Source organism: Argiope bruennichi, chromosome 5 (assembly GCF_947563725.1).
Source record: "Argiope bruennichi chromosome 5, qqArgBrue1.1, whole genome shotgun sequence".
NCBI classification, from domain to species: domain Eukaryota; kingdom Metazoa; phylum Arthropoda; class Arachnida; order Araneae; family Araneidae; genus Argiope; species Argiope bruennichi.
This window is the reverse complement of record NC_079155.1, coordinates 123,448,572-123,471,805: the sequence shown is the minus strand read 5'-3', so window position 1 is coordinate 123,471,805 and position 23,234 is coordinate 123,448,572. Positions and strand designations below refer to the sequence as shown.

Genomic DNA, 23,234 nt, shown 5'->3' with positions numbered 1-23,234 from the left:
CATACAGATTAAAGAAAAATTAAATTCTCCTCTCAATCCATTCCAGCTAAACCACTCCATTCCTTTCCAAAACCATTTCATTATCCAAAGTTGGATCATTCGCTTTTGATTTGATTTTTCAATCAGCAAAGTTTGACCCTAGTAGCACACATATATAGTACAATATTGAATGATATGTAAACAATATTCGCAATATTGTCAAACATTGTTGAATATTGAATTACAATAATATCACTCAATATAGTACATTAATGCGCAAATGATTTAAATACTTGGATACTACTGATAATTTTTAATAAAATGGAAAGCAAACAGAATTTATCCATATCTGAATTGTCTTTGTATCATACAGTGACTGATTTTGAATCTCTTAAAATTGTTACTACTTGGCCCTTTAATTGAAGAAAAATTTAATTTACTGATCATTTAGAAGATTCTAATATATCTTCTTAGAATCTCTGTAGTATTCTTAGAATTATGGAGTTGAGTGATGACTTGGGATCCGTTATTTCCATGGCACCTTAGAGTTGAAAAGCACAAACGGTCGAGTTTCTATCAGTTGATAATTTTTCAATAATAGATGATACAAGATAATTTTTCAATAATGATGATATATCTTTTGATCAATAATACAAAATGAATGATAAAGTTTCATTTTTAATTAAAATTTTACTGCTGTAAATTATATGCTGTGAAGCATGAATGTTGTGGTCACAGCAATGAATCTAGAATAGATAGGTACAAGATGTTTTAAAATGGCAGAATAGATTTTATTTTCTAAATTAAGCATTAAGCAAACTATTATAAAATGAATTCTTGTGTGAGATTAAGGAATCAGGTTAAGAATTTCCGTTAGGATACTTTCTTGTATTTGTACGAGATATCGCCTTGATTTCAGAAGCTTACAATCATGGCAAAATATTATGAAATCACATGGTAGTCAGTTGTCAAAAATAATAGGTCATAAAAAGAGATTAGCTTCGATTTGTTTCAGTGTTGCCAATAGAATATTTGCGAATTGAAGACATATATTTTGCTTCAGTTCATAACATCGAGGAAGCCTGGCACTGAACGCATAGTCTATGTTACCCCACTGGTTTTAAATCTCATGAATTTAAATCCAGTGAATATAATAGTTAATTCAAACCATTCCCAATGGCATGAGCAGTTTCACCTACTTGTAAGATTTCTTTATAACACAAAGGAGAGAACTAACGAATATTTCTGCTTTAAACATAAATATCTTGCAATAAAATGAATAATTATATTGGTTTACGAATTCTGTTGTAGGAAAACTTAAATCCATTTTAAGATATTCTGTAAAATGCATTTAAGCTATTGATTGTAATTCTATAAAGGCTTACACTAACTTATAATTAATAAATATTTAATAATTCATCTTTTAAACATTTAATTATTTATCTTTTAACCATTTAATTATTCATCTTTTAAACATTTAATAATTCATCTTTCAAACATTTAATTATTAATCTTTTAAATATTTAATTATTCATCGTTTAAACATTTAATTATTCATCGTTTAAACATTCAATTATTCAAAAACAAATTCAGCACAAGGTTATAAAAAATTAATATCTTAGGTACGCTTAATGAAAGTTCATATCTCTGATTTTTTCTATTATACTCATAATTAACTGAATAACATATTCTTTTAGAAATATGTTATTCAATTGATTATGCAATATATATAATTATAATAATTCAGTTTAAAAAGGATCGTTCGTTCTCTCAACTAAAATATTCAAACCCTGTTTTGTTATATAGATTTGATACATAAATCGAATAATACATTTAATAAGTACTCAACAGTATAAACACATAAAATACTGGTTAAATATTCATCAATGATAATCTAGAAAAAGGAAATCATATATGCTCATTTAATTATAATACTTAATTAATACTAAGAAAGTAATGAGCTATTTCATGAAAACACACAACATGAATGAAACATCAGTGCTCATGAAACCAACCAGAGAAATGTATTAAATTATAAAAGATAATTCACAAATTCATGAACTGGTAAACACACGCAGCTTTCTGTTTCATTCTTTCACACAAAGTGAAATTTAACGCTAATCACGAATATCATGCTTTGAGGCAAAACATAAAGATATCGTTACAAACAAAACATCAAACACCTGTTGCGTCAAAACAAGGAGGACTATGAACAAAAAGCAATCGGAAATAAGCAGACTGAAATGAGTAATAATTTGGAAACCTATAATAGAGACGGCGTCGGAGGTTGGTGGCATAGCCTCGGCCAACTGCAGCATGAACACAGTCAAGGATAGCAGGATGGTGACACCTAATAGTAGAATGAACCACATGTTACTACCTACTTTCGCAAATCATACTCCAGTTCTCAATGTGGAAATCTGGAGAAACGACAAGATTCTCACTTATATTCGTCGCACCCTCTTAACTTCTTAACAGCTTAAGCTATAAAATTGGTAAAGGTAAAAAAGATACTAAGCTACTCGATTACAGTGCCATCTATAGGAAAATTTCAGAATTAGAATTTTATCTCGTAAACAGTTAAAGATACGAGAAAAAAAGTGAACCATAAAGTGGTAGAGCACTCTCGATTTGGTACGAAAAGATACTTTGCTGTATTAGTGCTCTAAAAAAATATTAAAAAAATGAACATTTGTTTGATAGTGGCTTTGCTTTGTTTGATTGTTTGTGTGGAAACGACGGATGATTAAAGTTTTGAGCGGAAATTTTAAAGACAAATGCATTGGAAGAGTATCAGGCAAATGAACGTTAAATGGAAGATGGTATTGGAGCCTCTTCAAGATGTAATAACTGATTTTGTTTGAAACTCTAGCTTTGTACTAACTCCTAAATGTATGATTCCTACATGATGGTGCCCCTTCGCATAAGAGTAAGCAGTACTTAATAGATAATCAAGTAATCGGGTGTGGTGGTTCCGTAGAGTGGCCTCTTGGCTCACCTGACTTGACCATATTGAGCTTCTTAAGGCCCGTTCCGACTACCTTAGCATCTGAGACATGCACCATTTTCCCTTCTGTTATTGTTTTCCAGGGTTCTTTGATGTTTCTTCATTTTACCGACAATTTGTGGGAAACATTCGACCGATGTCCACAGGTGAGGATGGTCCTACAATGGGTCAGTTGGCAGATTTACGACCACATTCGTAAAAGCCACAGGCCGTCGGAACGCGGTCTTATGGGGATACATAAAACGGAGACTCCTCTGCCAACATCTCAGAATCTTTGACAATGAAATTACTAATTCCTGTGCCTCCGTAACACCTGCCATATCGAACAATGCGCAACGAGAAATACTGCCCATTGACAACAACTTAAATACAAGTTAAAATGCGCATAGTGGCAAACGGATAGTATTCCAAGCTATATAAGTAAGTGAGCGTGAAGACAGGTAAGTGTCTCAGCTTCTTTCTTCAATTCATTATGACAGCTTTCATTAAGACAACTTTCGAAATCGGGAGCACTCAAATCTTCATATGTTGCATCCTGTTTTGAATTTAATGTTGGCAAAGCTTTTTTTCGTACTAAATCAAAAATACTTTACAATTTTGTAATTGTCCCTTTTTTCGTATCTTTCAACGTTTGTGAAATAGGGCCACTAATTCCAAAGTTTGGTGATAGATAGAGATGTAAGTTGTCTGATCAAAAAGTAGCACATAGCCTTTTTACAATACCTAGTCAACTTCATGGATTAAGCTGTCATCGCTTAGAAGTGAAAAGGGGTGCAACGGATATAAGTGGGAACCCTGTATAAAATCATGAAGTAGAAAATGATAATTTAGCCAGAAATAGATTTTGTTTCTCGATTTCAATATCTTATAAAAATACTATTTGCTTGGTATTGCATTTTAGACTTTTAATATAAGCTCAGGCTGTCGAAAAGCCAAAATAATAGATTTATTTTCTGATTTTGAAAAATAAATGATAGAGGCAAACAGTTGATACGTCATTTTTTTGCATGTGTTTTCTTTTAGCAGAACGATTTCATATCTTCTTTTGTACTAGCACTGCATTGCAAAATAAACTTTGCAATAAATACATTTTTATTCTTTTTTTTTTTTTTGAAGCACAAAATGAATTTTTACAATTTCAAATCATCAAATAAAGCTACTTGATTTTATTCAGTTATCTAAATTGAATAAATATTTTAGTTTCAATATTAATCATAATGAAATATTGAAAGAATGGTGTACAAAGTATTATAATATCTAAATTTCAGCAAAGCGAAAAGAAAAAAAATAATAATAATAATTTCTTACCAAGATTTACTATCTCATATACGAAGAATAAAAGACAATATAATAATCGTCAAAAAATTTGAAATCAAGATTTTGACGAATCTTTGTGTTTTAGAATTCTCTGATTCCGAAAAATACATTTTTGGAATGCCTCTGTGAACGCGATAACTTAAAAACGGTTGAACTAGGTGAATGAAATTTGGTATATGGTTTTTACACCAAATTTTAGATATCAGTGAAATTTTGAACCTAATCCATTTCGAGGAAGTTTTGATGTAAAAATATAAGTTATCCCGATAACTACTAGAGACGAAAGTGGTCTAGTCTTAAGGGCTGGGGAGTCCACAGATTTAATATCTGTATTGTACACACCTATCAAATTTTAAACCACATTCAACTAGAGCTTCATCGTATCTGAACATTCAGAAACTTGTAAATGCGATGACTCAGAAGCGAAATGATTGAAAAAATATTGGTATGTCATTTTGTTGTATTGGAAAAAAAAAGTCTTCCAAAATACACACTCGATTTTTTGATACTTGAATAACAAGCTACATCCTAGTGAATAATCGCTGGGGACAGCACGATAGTAGGCTACATATCGCCAATGGAATGTTGTAAACAATACACAATATTATTCTTAAAGAGTGTACGAGAAAGATCTAGGGAGACAACTATTGCTAATGACTTATGAATTCATTAAAGGATTTTTTGATTACTACTTAGATTACTGAGCATTTCTGAATAAAACCTACCGAGTGTTTCAAGAATAACTGAGGAATTTTGAAAATTAATTAAAAAAAGGAATGCGCGAGAAAGGTATCATTTGCTACCTTGTATTTGGGAAATCGAGGAATTTTATCCCATCAAATTTCAAATTTAATTAATATTGCTACCGAGATGTGTCGCTGCAAGCGATCTGTAAAAGATGTAGTTAGAACGAAGTACCTGCTATCTGGAAATTTTTGCCTCAGACTGTGCAACGTAGCAAATAGCGGTTTGATTGAAAACATCGTTGTTTATTTCTTTGCAAACCGGTTTTTATTTTTCGTATTTTGCAGCGCCATCTTTAGGTGGCAATGTTAACTAAATGTATAATTTAGTGGGATAAAATTTTCTATTTTCCGAGTATAAGGATGCAAACGATATATTTCTATCACATTCGGTATTTCTTCTTCTTCTTTTATTTTTATTATTATTTTTTTTAATTTATCAGTTATTTTTGAGACACTTAGTAAGTAGGTCTCATAAGGTGCAATGAAAAAGTGACTGAAGAAGAGATGTGCCCGGTTTTACCAAGCGTGAGTTTCTCGCCCGAGTCCGGGGGCAGAGCAAAACCCAGCAGTGCCATGGATGAGATGAGGACGCAGGGGATGATGAGATTGAAGCCATAGTAGAGGGTCCGCCGCCGGATGTGGATGTAGAAAGTGACGTCCACGTAAGGCTCAGGGCAGCACGCGTACACTATCACATTACGCGTACCTGGCAGTGCTGTAAAACAAACACAAATAAAAATGAGTTTCGAACAAAAGAGAAATAATAAGGTAAGATAAAAAATCTCGAAGCACTGGTCCAAAGTTTTTAAATCGTTGATCAAAAGGAATTGTCTTACAGTTACTGAGATGCTTTTGAAACATTTAATTTTAACGAAAGCAATCAGGTAATCGAGAATATATCATCTTTTTGTTGATTACCAGCTTTCAAATTTTATAGTTTGCTACGTAAAAGTGAATTAAGTCCAATTTATTACTTTATAAGTAATCTTTAATGTAAAAAACAATAATTTTGGTAAACTGTACAGAGATTATTTTCGGTATTTTGATTATAATCAACTGCTTCTTTAAAAGATTTCATATTTTATAGAAATATTTTAACTTTAACATATATTTTACAAATTCAGCACTAAAAATAATTTTTATTTGCAAGCCAATCACTTAATGTTAATTCAGCTCGTATATTATAATATTTTTATACTGAAATTTGTCGCTTACAATTTGATTACAATCTATTTTGTAACAACAGTTTTGGTTAAAATTGATAAATAAATTTCAATAGGATGTCCTACATTTGACTGAACATATTTATATCAAATGTTATTTTCTTATTATCTCCAAAATCTGATAAAAAATTTACCATTCATTATTTAATTTATGTTTATAGTTAGTAATTTTATCCAAGGAAAATATATTAATATAAAGTATGTATAAATAGCTAAGTAATATAAAATGTCTAAACATTTAATGAAACACTGAAAGACAGCAATTACATACGAGTTTATTTTATATCAGACTTATTCTTTATCTTTCATTATTTTTTCACTGTTTTGGTTTACAAGCCAATAAGTAGTTCCTGTTCTCAAAATTAGATTCGTAGAACACAAACGAATGAATTTCATAATCCATATAGCTTGCATGAATTAAAAATGAATAAATATCAGAAAGCGTTGATGTTTTCTTGAGCAAATATGTTGAAAGAGTCTTTGATCTTTATAGCTCCTAATTACTCAAATAGTATGTTTTATTGCCAATAATAAAATAGCAGGTTTTTAAATTAAAAAAGACTGTCTACACGAGCTTTATAGGTTGCAAAATGAAACGTTTAGAATGCGTATGATATTATTCAAAGGAAATATACAGCTTTTGAAAGCCATCGTTACCAATGAGGTCCTATTATCCATTTGTAATATAAATGGACAAATCTATACTTACCAATATAACCATCTTATTACCAGTCCTGTTTGATTCCCAGTATCTATCAACATGTATAAGTATATTTGGTTACCTAAACTTATTTTATTACCAATACTTATCATTGTGTATAAAGGTATTTGATGACATTGATACCTATTTGATTACCAGTGCTTTTTGTTTACCAGTACCAGTACTTATTTGATTACCAGTATCTGTTTGAAAGCTATCCTTACCAATGAGGTCCCATTCTCCGTTTGTAATATATGTGGACAAATCTCCGCCATCCTCTGAAGACAGTCTGAGGTCCAACTGGTATCCGTCATACGTCCACGAGCCGAATTTCATTTCACACCGTTGGTCATCGAAGGGAAACCACGTTATATCTATCTTGCAGGTACTTTTGAAGATACCCGGAGGAATGTAGGTACAGCTGCCATTGTTACGAACCACGACATTTGTGTGATAAGTGCCGTCAAATTTCTCATCGGCACTGAAAAGAAAGAGAGAAGGTTCATTCATTCAGATTTTGTTGCCCTATCTTTTTAGTAATATTTAAATTGAGAATGTTCCTTGATGGTAATTAGAAAAATCGATATCCTTAAATTAGATAACTCATTTTAATATGGAAAAAGATTTGAGATGGTTGGATAATTGCAATAACAGAAAGTCATCATACCGAACAACTATTGAAGAGGAAAGTTAATATTAAAGCCCAAAGTTCTCTTGCGAATCTATAAATCACAACACTAAGTTAAATATATATAAAGTGCATATTTAAAGATTTGTATTAATATTGTATTATATTAATTACATATTTGTATTAATTTATTTTTCAATTTTTAGATTTTAATTCATAATTTATTATCATACATATAATGGAATTTTAAACTCAATTATTTCATAAATACGTTACCAGATTGTGCCACATTTATGAAATCGAAATCAACTGATTAGCTGTAGAAAAAGCAGACGCATAATTGTATAGTTAAAAGTTATTATATTTTTCTCATATCAAATGCAATAAAATGTCTATCAAATAATAAAGTCTAAAACCGCTTGTGGGCTGAGGTGACTTTTGGCAAGAACATGAAATGTGATGATAGATTTACTTCGGAATTATTCACATATGATGAATTAACAGACGACACATTATCTGGAAATTAACCGAGTACGAGGAGCATGTAAAGATAATATTCCTCCTCTCTTAAAAGATACAATAAACTTTTGTTTAAAAACTTCGAATAATAAAAATATGAAAACAAAAAACATTTATGAACTTTATCCGATTTATGAAGCTTATTAATACTTTTATTCTATCTATATATCAAAAGTTCATTAAATTTCTTTTTTATTTGATCACATGTCAACATGCACACAAAGTTAATTAAATAAGACTAAATTTTACTCAAGATATGCCAAAATGGATGGTTTTTCTCATTTGGATGGAATGCTTATTTTAAAAAAAAAACGAATTATTGTTTTCAATACAATCCATTTCTTGAAAACTTTAAGTTATCACTTATGAGCAGGTTTATATTAAAATTTAATTATAATTAATATTAATCAGCACATTTATCTTTCAACCGCATTGCATTGTTAATAATCAACGAAAATTTTGATTATACGTGTTTTCATATTGTCACGTAGATAAACTGTGTGTTAACTAACGTCAAAGAGAACACTCGGCAATCTCAACTCGTAACATTATTCAGGGAACTAAATCTTACAAGTGTCTTGATCCCCAAGGCGAAATGACTCGAATCTTCCAGATATAGAAAGATGCAGAAATTATAAGAATACTCCAGAACAAACAGAAAGCAAATCTATAGCGAAACAATTTTTAGACAATTTGCCTACAGTCAGATACGAATTTGCGAACTAGCGCTTTCAGTTCAGAGCATTCTACCACTGAGCCATTCAGTCCACGCCAAGTTAGAGCAAGTTTTGTTAAAATATAATATTCATTCGGTTCTGCAGTAGTTCCTTGAAAAACGTATACACGTTGCTTTATTTCATTATTTACTGATGTTTTATTTTATAAATTAACTAGCAAAATATTAATTTTTTGAATACATTTTTAATATTTTTTAATTTGAATTAATTTTTTAATTAATTTTTTGAAACTAGAAAGCCAGAATTTTACATAAGCTAGACGTTTTAACTTGAATGGCAGTGAAAATAACCATATTATTGCAAAAAAAAAATAATAATAATAATGCATTGATATTACAGTGGAATCAGTTTTTAAACATTGGTAATGTTTATTTTTCACTTACTGAGAACTTCAGTTACTTCAAAAGAAAATTCATAGTGTATCTATATTTTTATTTGCTATCTTTTATCAAATGCAGTGCATTTTATAATTTACAAAGGATAATTAACTTCAGTTTTTTGGACTTTTAAACGGCCATTCATAAATCAGAAATTAAAATTGAAAACAGAGAGGAAAATGCTAAATTTCTCTAAAATAAATTTCCATTATATGAATATTTATTACCTGAAAATGTATACAAAAATATAAAAACTCAAATTAATTTTTGGAATTTTGAACATAATTATCTTAATTATTATTTATGATGTTTGATAGAATTCCAAAACTTATATTTAATTTAAATGAGGCATAATTTTGAATTATTAATTAAATTTTATTAGTCACAATTTTAGCTGGTATGAGTAATAAGCTTCATTTCAAATTTACCCCATAAAAAAAAAGATATATAATTTGAGTAAGATAAAGGAAGTATAAGTATATGATGAGACGTAATAGTTATTTTTTACTCTAATCATATGCTACGAAGAATTCAGTTGAAATGGGCCTTTAGTTAATTTATAACAATTATCTATCACATATTACTAGAGTTTAAAATATCATTATATAAAATACCATTATATTAAGATATTTAGTAGTTTGAATTATGAAATTTTAGTACACCCCATTGATTATTTTTATTGCAATATTTCACCGTTTGCGCGTTTTTTGAACACTGCAGAATAACTATTATTATTACGGACAAAAAAAAATATTACGCTAATATATAGCAACGTTTTCTTTTTTTTTTTTTTAACTTTTAGTGAAATTAAGATATTTTATACTAGCATCTTTAAGATATTTCATATTTTAAATTTTGCGATTTAAAACCATAATAATAACATCAAGAAAATAATCTGCTTGACTTTATTATATTAATATCAATATAAATGCTTTAAAATTCAGACTATAATAAGAGCTTATTTTACTTCTGTGATTATTTGTATCGACTACATTTGAGCTTCAGTTTGTGTTTTAAGGTACAAAACCCTCCTTGGGTTAAGTTGTGATACACTCATATTATTAAAATATTTATTTCAATCTATAATAAAATCGAATTATGGAATGTGAGGGAAATCCAAATACCAAAAATTCTAGAAAGCATTGTGTTGAGTAAAACAATGCTGATTCACTCAACAGCACATGCTGATAAGTGAATCGAGTTTAATCTGAGCTTTGCTAAAATGGTGTCAGTTTCCTGTAAGGTAATGTGAACCAGAGATCTGCAGTAGGCCTAATCATATGGGGCTTATTAATATACCGTACATCCCAAATAATTTGACAATGCATATATGTAATAAATATTTCTTGTAATCCGAAAGAGGTATTTGAGTTGGCAGAAAAGTAGACGCTAATCTAGCTGCCATGCCGAACTTATCATTTAATAAATGTGCAGGGATATGTAAAAGCCACTACAGGTAAATTTGTCATATAAATCTAAAATAATGAAAAGCAAAGAATGGTGTGAGCATTCCAGAGCTCTCAGGAAATATGTATATATCTTTATTTGAAAGAATTCTCAAAGATATTGACAGTAATACTTTTTTTTTCTGTCTTCAAGGCCTTTTATTCATCTGTGGAGACGATTTTGAAAAATTTTCCTTTACTTATTATCCATATTTTTTCAAAAATGCATGGCTATGCAAAGTATATTCAACCCATTTGTCTCAAAGGAAACATATATTCACATTAGCAAAAAAAAAAAAAAAGTTTAACAATAACATTCAGCCTATAACAGCACTCATTTTCAGATTATAGTTAGAAACAGAATAATTAATTTTTTTAGACATCATTACGATAAAATACTTACACAAAATAGAAGAAAATATATACATATTCAGCAAAGAGAGTAGAAAATTAAAATAGTACACATTTGCATTAAATAACATAATCCTCAAATAGCTTAAGATCTTTCTTATATACTTTTGTAAAAATTATATAATACATTAACGTTTTTTGCATCCTCTTATCTGGACTCATACTGACTTTTAGGATCAAATGGTTCCAAATCACATACCATCAAATATTTGACATGGTATGTGATTTGCTAACTTTGCATAACGCGCACTTGGTGCACGTTATGCCTAGCGATGAAGTCAAAAATCTTTTAGATGGAGGTAGCCAGAAAATTTGGAGAGGGAAGGGGGCTACCGACTCGTCATTTGACAATGGTACAATAGAATAAGGTTGATCTTTTTTCCGCAAAATCTTCATGTTAAATAAGGCTTTAATATTACAAAATTAAATTGAAACAAAGTAGTTTAGCATAACATTAATAGGGCATAGACATAAAAACAACCAATAAAAAACGAAAGACATATAGATGTCATTTCTATAGACATAGGCACATAGATGTCACGAATAATGTTTATACAAAATGAAGATGAAATATTAATGCTTTCAATAATCGTTATTGTTTGCATTTTCACCAATAATATTCAGAACATACATAAAAACATGACATATAAATTATCACTATGAATGTCAATAACTGTTTGGATGAAGCTTTGCATATTGATGCACTTAAATTATGAAAAATTAATCACTAAAAATATAAATGAATGCTCTTTCCTGCACTCATGTGCTCACTTCCAAAACACACAATTGTTGCATAAATAATTTGAAATAAGTTGAACCAAAGTTGCCTGAAAGATAATTGATGAAGAAGATATTGACATGTTAATGAAAGAACTAAATGCATGCATTAATTTAGAAAAAAAAATGCTTATATGTTACAAAATCTATTTAAAACGTACTTTATGGCAAAGTAAAATCAGGTTTTAGAAATTCAATTTTAACAATGATTTTTATTATTTATGTTATTTTTTGTAATTTATTCATAAAATTTTCATTTATTGTTAAAAACAATACGGAATATTGGGATAATCAGTGGGCAGTTTTCTTATGCAAAAATGGTTTTATTTAATTCATTGGTAAATTGATATTTAAGTTCTGAAAGTATTAAAATTACCAATTGTGATTAAAAGCACATAAATATAAAACATTTCAAACCTCTATTTGAAAGAATTCTGATACGTCCAATAATAAATGAAAAATGGAATTAAAAAGTAAGACTAAAGTAAAAAAACTAAGATCATAAATATAAACAGTCATTCTTCTATTAAAAGTATTTGAAATAAAATGAAGTACTTCCCTTTTAAATTGTTTCATTGTCTTTTGATTTTTTCAAAAATTGACAAAAATTAAATAGAAATTTGCAAAATAATCATTTGCAAATTTGTTTGTATACTTTCTGGACAGAAATAATTTTAAAAATTAAAATTGCTCGTTTCGGGAAATAAAATATTATTGAACCAGAATTAGTAAATATATTTCATTAATTTATATACTCATTAACTAAAGAAAATGTTTATAACTCTTCAATGAAGTTCCGAGATATAAATAAAATCAAAGAGAAAAGTTTATTATAATGGAATTGCTTATAATTCATTTGCAACATTATATTTTCCGCCTGTTGTTTCAAGCAGTGAAATTTTGAAATAATATTAATGTTTAAATCTTTAGATACTTCAAGATTAGGATTTATTAAATGCTCATTTCGTTGCAGAAAACTACTTATTTTGATGAGAAGAAACTGTCTATGCAAACGCAAACGTCTATTCAAAAATCTATGCAACAAATCTGAAAAAATTATCTTCGTTATAACTTTTTATTTTTACAAATCTTAATTTTAAATCTATCAGTGTCGTAATATTTTAAGGGGGGGGGAGTAAATCAAAGAAATTTCAGCAATTTTTTTTTCAGCAGCTCACGCTGATATCCAAATTTTTAAATGAAATTATGGATTCAATTCATTAAAAATTTGGATTTTTAATTGTTAAGTTAGTAGATTAATGTCTAAGTTGTAATCTGCAAAAAGTTTAATTTCTTACTGATCTCATAATTTTGTGATTTATTTAGATAATGATGTGGTCCTAACCGACATTCCATCGCCAGAATTTCAAACCATACCAATAGTATACTACGTTTGTTTTCAGAGAGTTTAATATGTCACTGCGCAGGGACAATAACCATAAACATCTGCCCGTCTTACGGTATGAAAAGTGCATATATCGACATATGGATATATTCAATACATACGGAAAGACATTTGATATATCGATAATCGGACCAGTTATTGGACGGAACTAAGGTTGAGTCTTAAAAGATATCACCGATCACGGCACAACCTCTCCCGTAGAATGCACCTAGTTTCATCGGTTGGGAGTAGCTGCCCCCACACAATTTTCTAAGGACGATAACAAACTTTTCATGAAGTTTAAGTCCTGCATGCCTCGATCTTTGAATTTAGCAGCGGCTTTATTAGATATCCACGAAATATACTTTGCAATGCATAAGCAACAATCAATCGTGTATTTGATTAGAAAAGAACAGTATTTGTTAGAGTAGTTTACCTATTGTACATGAGGACGTCTGGTTTCCATATTCTCCAAGGAGGTATTCTTAAATCTTTAACACCTCCGTATTCACTGGCGTTCCAACGCAGGTTAACATCAACCCACTCCTAGAAAAACAGAAAATATGATTATTAGCCAATTTCATCCAACATTTAGATTCTAAAACATTGACAGAAGCTTTAGGGGAAGTGAGAACATTTGTACTTTCAAATTTAGATTTTTTTTCAATTTTAGTCTCATAAAATAAGGGGCATTCCACTGAATACAGAAATGTTTTGTTTGTACAGGTTTGAAAACTCAACAATTTATGAGCTATCTTTTAACAAGGAATCTAACAGGAGCTTTAGTGATAGAAAGATAGCGTTTTTTTCCTATTTTTTAAACACGTTTTCTTCAAAATTTGATACGCATTGATCAATATATTACTGAAAAGGATTTTAATACAAACGTATGCTATTTTAAGCAACACTATTCACAAACTTTGAGCATCTGCTAAATATATTTTTTTCTCAGAAATAGAATCATTATAGGCTAATTATAGGCCTTTAATCATTATAGGCTATTTATCATACAAAATATATATTTTTTACGCTTTCAAATTACAGGAAATCCATTATTTTTCTGAAATTTTTATTATTAGCATATTTAAATGAAAATAAGGTCATAACAATTATTAAACCTGCGTTCAAATATTAAATTAATTTTGGAGTCACAAGTAATTTTTACAACAGAATAATAAATCACAAACGTAAGCAGTGTATGAAACAGTGTTTGGGTGTGCATACGTGTTATTAAATAAATGGATGCTTGCTTTAGACGAAATTCGCAGCAGAAATGGGTGTAATGAATTGCAAATTTCTGATAGCACAATACATCAGCAGAAATAAAATCATTTCAAATTAAACACAATAGACCAGATAGATCAGAAAAAAATTATAAAAAAAACTGATGTGCTTAAAGTAAACAATGAGGATTAAATGTGTGTCGAAATGTACTTGAAAGAAGAAAGGAAAGTGCAGTTTGTCACTATTTAGCAAAAAAGGCTTGTTTAGGAGATAAACAGTAGTGGCAGAATTTAAATTCTTCAATATAATTTGATAAATAGAATACGTAACTGATGCAAAATATGCAGTAAACATACGACGTTACTAAGGTTTCATAAAAAAACTATAAGAAATATTTTTGATCATTTTGCTTACACCCTCCCAAATTCTAAAATTGATATAATTACACTTCCGATTATCTAGTTCGTGATTATCTGGCTTCCGTACTATCTGGCCTAGTTTCCTTTTATTGTAACTAAAAGTGGAAGGCAAGGCATTTTATTAGAAATATTTGCCCAGGCATTGAAAGCGGGCGTCTGCTACGATCCTCTTACGAATCGTGTGCGACAGGAATCGAGTAGAGTTCTCTCTTTGTTCATTGTTTCGTTAGTATGTAATGGACCTCGGTTGTTGTCGCTGTACCTGGTTATAACTGCAGTATATACGATTACTGCATAATGCAGTATATGCAGTATATATGATTATAACTGCAATATATACGTGCAGTATTCTTAAATCGTTATTGGTATATGCTTAATGTTTTTTAAAGTACAGCACAAAGAAGATTACAGAAATGTTAAAAAGTGAACAGTTTATATCAGTTAACTTAATTTTTCTCTAATAAATTTTTGAAACGTGCATCGTAATATAGAAACTACAAGTACAGAGCCGAGGAAACATAGAAGCAACTGCTTCTATGTTTCACCGTGTCGCAGGCGCGTCCACAATCTACTTGGCTTGAGATAAATGGAGGGCTTAGTACTCAATGAGAGTTTTGGTTTAAAAGCTTTGTATTCTGTTAAAAGAAATGGGTTCATAGAACTCTGGCCTTTGCGCCTTTTTTGCTTCCGCCACATTAGGCAGGATACTCGAGAGTGTACTGTATCTTTGTTTATCAAGTTTACTAATGTATTTCTATAAATGAATTATTTTTGGCATTATATATTTGTTTTAGTCTTTATATTTCACATTTATTTTTTCGATAACATAAAACTGTTTGAATTTGCATTTTCTCTCAAAATATTCTTATTACCTTTATTCAAGGATACCCATCTGCTTCGAAGTAATAAACTAAAAGAAAAGTGAGAAAGCTTGTGTAAAGGTATCAGAAATGGGTTTGCGATGCTTAAGTAAAATAGTTTTAAATATTTTAAGTTCAGATAATTTGACGATTTTAATTTTCTTCTATGTTTGGAAATTTTGAAAAGTTCATTTTCTGATTGTCTTTGCTTATTAGTTAATCATCTTGGGAAAAACATTAAATGCAACTAGTTATTAAAATTTATAAAGCAGTCCTCATTTAAAGATATAATGCTCACCCATTTAGAGCTAGCCATATATTATTAATTAATCCACTAATTGTTATTAAAGTTCTTATAATAACATTTCAAACATGTTACAGCACTACCACCGAAACAGCACCATGCATATCCAGTTATCTTCTGTTGCCCTCATTAACCGCCTAATATTTACTACATTTCGGCTTTCGCAGACACTTAAAAATATTCCATTTCACCGTTCATGAAACTGCTCCCAACCGAGCAGTTCACGAAATAATACACATGTTTGCATTGCAAATTAAGTGACACTGGAGAACGGGAGACAGAAACGAGTGCCATATCTTCGTTGGATTAAACATTTCTCGGATTCAACCGGAAACCCCCAGAGGAGTAATACTTCGATTTGGTAAACAAAGAAGGATTTGCTTAGATTGTCTCATATGTGGCTTTCTGTAGTAGGTCGACGCATGATTTATTACCGGTAAATATTGATAAATGGACGAGGGATCTTGTATGATTTGCCAGTTGTAAAATTATCAAGATGAATCTTTGTCACATTTCGTTAGAAAAATACGGTATTTGAGTTTAAGGAATTCATAGCTCAAATTTCAAATAGACTATTTTTATTTTCTTGTTTATGAAGTATAGAGAAATTATTATAATCGTTAGAAACATCAAATTTGAAATTTTGACGAATCTCCACGTTTAAGACCTTCTTGAGTTCGAAATATACAGTTCTGGAAAATGTGTGTCAACCTATTAATTTGTAACAAAGATAATTAAAAAAATGCTTTGAAGACTAATGAAATGTGATAGATGTTCTTTACACCAAATTCTGAGATTTTAATCAAATATTTTATATGGTTTTTGTTTTATTTCTCAGAATGAATGTCTTTCAACAAAATAACTTTAATATTTTAAGAAAATTACTTCTTTGTATTCCATTTTACAAGATTGTTTTATTGAGAAGATAATATCCATATCAAAAGTTACAAACTCATTGGATATTCTTGTCAATTTAACATTAAAGACAATCAATCAAATTAGTATATATATTTATAAAAAAAACTTTTCCTCTAGATATATACATGGAAGAAATAAAGAATGGTTAGTTGCTTTAGAGATTGTTTAAAGTATTAACATTTTGCACTCTTATGTCTAATCTGTTTGGCCATTGTGCAGGATGCATCATTTTCCTATTTTTATTGGATAACAATTATTATAAAACCCATATAATAGCAAAAACTTTCACATTAATTTTTTAAGAATTATAACAAACCTCTAAAATTTCATAAAACGCTATAAATTATGAGAGTCAAAAATGTTTCTATTTAAAGTTCCGATTAAAAGAGTTTTTTTATTACATTTGATATATAATAATAAGCATAAAATGTAAAATTAAGAAAGGTATCAGCCAATGAAAGTAATGAATAACTCTCGCAAATAATTGTTGATTATTGTTAAAATGATAGTTACTAAATTACATATACTTCCCAATGCTAAAAGATTTTATAACTATATAATTTTAAAATTAATGTTTAACCCAGAAACGAAGAGGCAGTTTTAGAATTCCATCAAAGATTTGTTTTTATGTGGAAATCGTTTTTTGTCTTTAATTTTTGTAACATATACATGAGTAAACGGGGTGTTCTGACAAATGTTTATTAAAGCAATTTTGTAAAGGATAAAATTCTTTATAAAAAATATATCAGATCTTATATAAATTCATTATGTCTTTCAAAAGAAAAAGTAGGGAGCATTTTTTTAAAATTTTAGTCAAGGACAGGATTTTATGTCAGAGTTATACACAATACTTTATTCGATTGAAAGAAAAGGGACACGGAAACGTACTTTGAAATACTTAAAAGAATCATGCAGAGAAATGGGATTTTCATGTCGATCCACTGTTTTTAGTGCCATTTAAAAAAACGTGTGTTTGTTTACTACTCACATCGAATACAGGTTAAGTTTATGGAGTTTTGAACTGTTTCTCTAAATATTTACAATGTCTTGAATAGAGTATTCGGTTGAAGATGTATCCCCAGAGAAGAGTGAGACAAGATTATGTGTTTCATAATGCTTTTGAGTTTATATAATCTGCAGTTATACTTAAAATGTTTTGGAAAAAAAAAATGAATTAATTTTATAATCAAATAATAATATTTATAATGAATTTACAATTGAAATTATTTTTTACAATTTTCAGTTAAAAACATTTTTGAATGAAAAACAAAATGTCATCTTAGATAAAGTAAGGCAACATGAAAATGGATACATCCGGTTCAAATTTCACAAACCGTTTTCAGTTTTTTTAAACTTTATTTTCAAGTATTTTCGATGGAACTAAAAATAGAATTACATATTCTTTTTTACTAGAATCAATTGTATTTTTAATCGACCCCTGGTTTGGCTCTTCTTAATAAGTTTATCTACTAATATCCGAACTCTCTCTGTTAAAATGCAAATAACCAACGGGAGTGTTCTTTCTAAAACTTTCTAGCGTACTTTCTAATGAAGATATTATGAAAGACAATGCCTTGGCCTACATAAATTATCAAATATTAACTTTCATATGAATATAGTATTTTTTTAAAAATTTATCTCGAGATCTTCTACAATATTTTTGCTGATTAATCACTTTAATGCTATTAATCGCATCTAAAAAAATCCATTCTGTGATTTAGACGCGTTGAAACGCAACAGCCATTGAAACAGAAATTAGACACGAACTAAGATTGTAGCCACGAAATCAAGTACAAAATTCGATATATTTAAGTTATTGCGTTTTTTTATTACGTGTTTACATGTTTCTGAAGCTACAGACAGACAGACAGACAGTCAAACCCTTGTCAGATTTTGCTCATAATTTAATAGGCGTCTACACTATAGATGTTAAATCTATGTACCGTAAGTTATTCATCTACCTTTCTTTCTGTAATTATTGTGTTCTCTTCTAATCGAATATTCGTGTAGACAGACTTCTTCTGAAAAGAGTTTGCTCAAAATTTGACAGATGTGTCTAATTTTGATGTGGAGACCCTATGCGAAATTCCATCCATCACTCTCTTCTTTTTGTCTATCTGATAACTTTATCGAACTGAGTGAGGTCTAAAATGTGGAGATTGGATAAAGTCTCAAGCTCCGATTTTTTGACGATCACACTATTTCCTTATATTTCGTATAAGAAAAAAAAAGCAAATTTGAAATATAATTATATTTTAAACTCTAATTTCAGTTTAATTAATTTCCAACATTTTATCTTAATTTAGCCCACTACAACTTTATTCTAAAATATTCTCTTATTTCTTGATCCAATTCCACTGTCTCTACTTAATTAATTCAAGAGAAGCTATGTAAAATTGCTGAATCGGCTAAAAGCCTCACTTTTCCACACTCCGCGTGAAGGGACGCTGACGAGACAAATTATTTTTTAAAACCTCCCTATGTTTCCCCTACCTTGTCGGCGGGTGTAACGAAAATCCCTATCGAAATCTCATTATATATTAGCACTATGAAGAAATATTTCCCCTATCAATTTCTCTGGTTATATAAGACCAGGGATAAAATGTTCAAGAGCTTTTTCTTCATTCCTCTCAGTGCCGTTCTGTGTGCTCATCGCTTGTACATATGCCCGCTTCTTCAAAATGAAATAAAACGACGTCACGAAATCGAAAGTCTTTTCACTGTCTTCAAAACTGCATCCTGCTTCACATATATATGCAAGCATTATATATATATATATATATATATATATATATATATATATATATATATATATATATATATATATATATATATATATATATATATATATATATATTGTCTTAAAAATTTCTGTACCACTGATCCTTCACCCGCTTCTCGCGAAAATATTCTTTTTCCATTTTTTATGATCTTGGTGCAGGAATAATTACGTGATGGTCGAAGGCGTATGATTCCACCTTGTTGGTTTCAATTCTAAGTTATTATATTCTCATATTGCGAATATATAAGAAATGTCGTATATTATATACAAAATCAACGGTGAAGCCCTTTAAATTCAAATGGACATGTCATATAATCAGGGTAGTAAAGTGTACCTATAGTAAAGTGACTAGGTACGCTTTATTAAGACAGCTTACAGCGCCCCTAGAGGAGAAATAAGGAGAAACAAAAATAACTAAAAAAAAGTAAAGGAAATCGTCAAAAATTCCAATTTGGAAGATGTATGTTGACAAGATATTTACGACTAAATTATGAATTTTCAGTGACTTGAAAAAAAAGTTCATCCTAAATTGCAATAATATCTTCTCCAGAATTATCCCCCTCCCCCGCAATTCCTACTATTTATTATTTTTTTTTACAGATTTTTTGTTTGTTTACTGTGTTCATTGCTTTTTTTTTACTTGAGGTAGGATTTAATTTATATGATACGATCGCATAATACAATTTTCAATTTTAGACGAACCATTATTTAGAAGAACCGTTCAGTTATAATTTGATAGTAAATATCTTGATATTTTTCCAGAAAACTCGATGTAGCCTTTTCCTGTGTTTTTATTATGGTATAGAGCAAATTTTTCTAAATGAACTCTTTGGCCGGTCTTTTTTATTCTTTTTATTATTTTTGTAACTTCCTTATATTATCGCTAGAGGTGCTGTAATATGTCTCAATAAATTCAGCATAGTCACTTTTCTGTAAGTACACATTAACTTCCTTGGTTATACAAGACGCCGTTTAGAATTTAAGGAACTTAAAAAGATCCTGTATATGGTTCCATATTTGAATAATTTATTCAAAAATAATCAAATGTGTACTATTTATGTACCAATCACAAATCAAATTTCATTCTCAAAGAAAAATGCAATTTTTTCCATTCATTTTTTTTCAGTTATCAAGTTCAGATATGCAACGGCATACGGACACTTTTCTTTGAAGGACTTAATACAGATTTCCAGTTTTACAGTAAAGACGACAAATCAGACACGTTCTTCTATTTTAGAGCTATTTTATTCTTATATACAGTGGCTCAAACAATTGAGAGTACACCTTACTTTTAATTGATAAATCCGACTTTCAATATAAATAGCACATTAACGAAAAGCGCAAACATGTTTTTATGCAAACAGAAAAATCAATAAAAAACCTCTAAACTGAAAAATTTCAGAAGCATTTTAAATAAACATACGCAGATTTTTTCCTCAAAAAATTGAGAATACACCAGTGAAATTTTCCTAATATGTCGCAAAGAAAAAAAGTGTCAACATTTAATTGCATGTCTTTTGGCTTTTATAATGGCTTTTAAACGTCCTGGTACCGATTCGACAAATTTTTGATGGTATTTGAAGATATTTTACACCATTCTTCTTGCAAACTTGTTTTAAATGGTTTTTTTTTTCTAATTTTGTGTTTTTGAACCACTATTTCGAGTATGGCCCACAGATATTCAGTGACATTGATGTCGTGATACTATGGTGGTGTGTATAATTGCTGTTTCCAATGAATGCACCACATTTTGACATTACGTGTTTCTGTTTGCAGTCGTTGGCCTGCTGGACAATGAAATATTCCTCTAAACCCAAATGTTTAGTACTTTCCTTTATTTTGCTGCGAAGTATATCCAAGTAAGCCATATGACTCATAATGCCATCTTTAAAAACTAAATTTCCTACTCGAGATGAAGCCATGCAACCTCAAAGCATGACGGAGTCACCACCATGTTTAACTGTAGGGTGTAAATTTTTTGGATTCAAAATAGTATTAGGCTTTCTCCATACGGTGCGACGGTGTCACTGCCAAAAATGTTGAATTTTTTTCATCATTAAATATAATTTTCTTCCTAAAGTTATTGGTCTTCAATTGATGAGTTTTTGCATATTTTAAACGCTTTTTCTGAATTTGAAACCTGGTGAACGGTTTCTCTCTAACAATTCGATTTTAATATCCAGCTTGTCTAATTACATTTCACACAGTTACAGCACTTACACTTCTGCTTAGATTTATCAAGGAAAAGTAAGGTGTACTCTCAAATGTTTGAGCCACTGTATATATTAACACACAGACATAATCTGAAAAATAAATATTTGTATGCATGAATGTCTATATCGGAGAAATTCATCAAATTTTGAAATGAAATTTTTTTATGACACGATAGAATAAAATGAAAGCGAAAAAGGTTTTGTTTCTCTTATTTCGTAAATTTGAATAGAAGTAACAGTGCATTTTCATCCAAAAAACTTAAAGTCAAAGTCATAATAGTTTCTTTAAGCATTATATTGATATCTTACTTTATTCCTTTTGATGAAAAAAAAAATCTCTCAATCAATTGACTATGCATTATTCAAAAAATCTTTATTTTGCTACAACTTTAGTTTTTCAGGTTTCTTTCCTCTAATAAATATAAGAATTTTTTTTTCTTAATTCACCGGAAAACATCTTTAATTGACTACTTGAAACATCCGTATGTGATAAATGGAGCAAATTAACAAAATATAAAATAAAATAAAAGTAGAAAAATCTTCAATATGATTCTTTTTTTCTGAATAATATACTAAGTAATTTGAGTTTGACCTGAAAAAAAAGTTATTGGCCGTAAATAAAAAAATAAAAAATAAAAAAAACGCTTATTTTTTGTGAAGAATTCTTTATTTATGATTTTTTTTCCCTCTACATATCTAATGAAAAAAAATTAAGAGAATAATCCATCTGAAAAATACGCAGTAAATTTACAAACAATGCTTCCAAATTATTCAAATTTTAATTAGTTTCGGCTAATTAAGACCATGAAGCATATCGAATTCCATTTTATTATGAACTTGAAAAACTAAATACGTAACATATTGTTCAATAAGCGATAATAAGTTCTGTAAATTAAGCATAGTTTCAGAATATGGTAGAAATTTTTAAAACAAAGGGAGTTAATATCTGCACTAATTGCTTGTGATTAGTTAGATAAAAGAAACTTACTAACTAATAACTAAAAGTTAATTAATAATAGATAAAAGATGCTATTTTCTCTCTGTACGATATGTTTAATCAGTATTAGAAGATATATAGATAAAGTATTAGATGCTTGCATGTATTTTAATCAGCGACATCTATTGGTAAACAGGTGAAGTATCTATATAAACGACAATGGTTTTGATTTTTACCAATTTACGATTACTTTATTGTTATCATTGTGAAAATTTTCCATTAAGTATTATTCAGTTATCAAGTGTATAAACACGCCAATCATGGAAC

General features: G+C 29.4%; 1 protein-coding gene across 1 annotated transcript in view; it reads right to left on the bottom strand.

The window, feature by feature from the left end:
• Positions 1-23,234, bottom strand: part of LOC129968557 (neuronal acetylcholine receptor subunit alpha-7-like) — a 257,844-nt gene that overhangs the window by 18,042 nt on the left and 216,568 nt on the right. Inside the window, exons 4-7 of the mRNA XM_056082571.1 lie at positions 13,687-13,796; positions 7,197-7,453; positions 5,570-5,764; positions 2,243-2,329 (exon numbers count right to left, since the gene is read on the bottom strand). Coding sequence (XP_055938546.1) covers positions 2,243-2,329; positions 5,570-5,764; positions 7,197-7,453; positions 13,687-13,796 — 649 coding nt within the window. The remainder of the gene's footprint in view (positions 1-2,242; positions 2,330-5,569; positions 5,765-7,196; positions 7,454-13,686; positions 13,797-23,234) is intronic.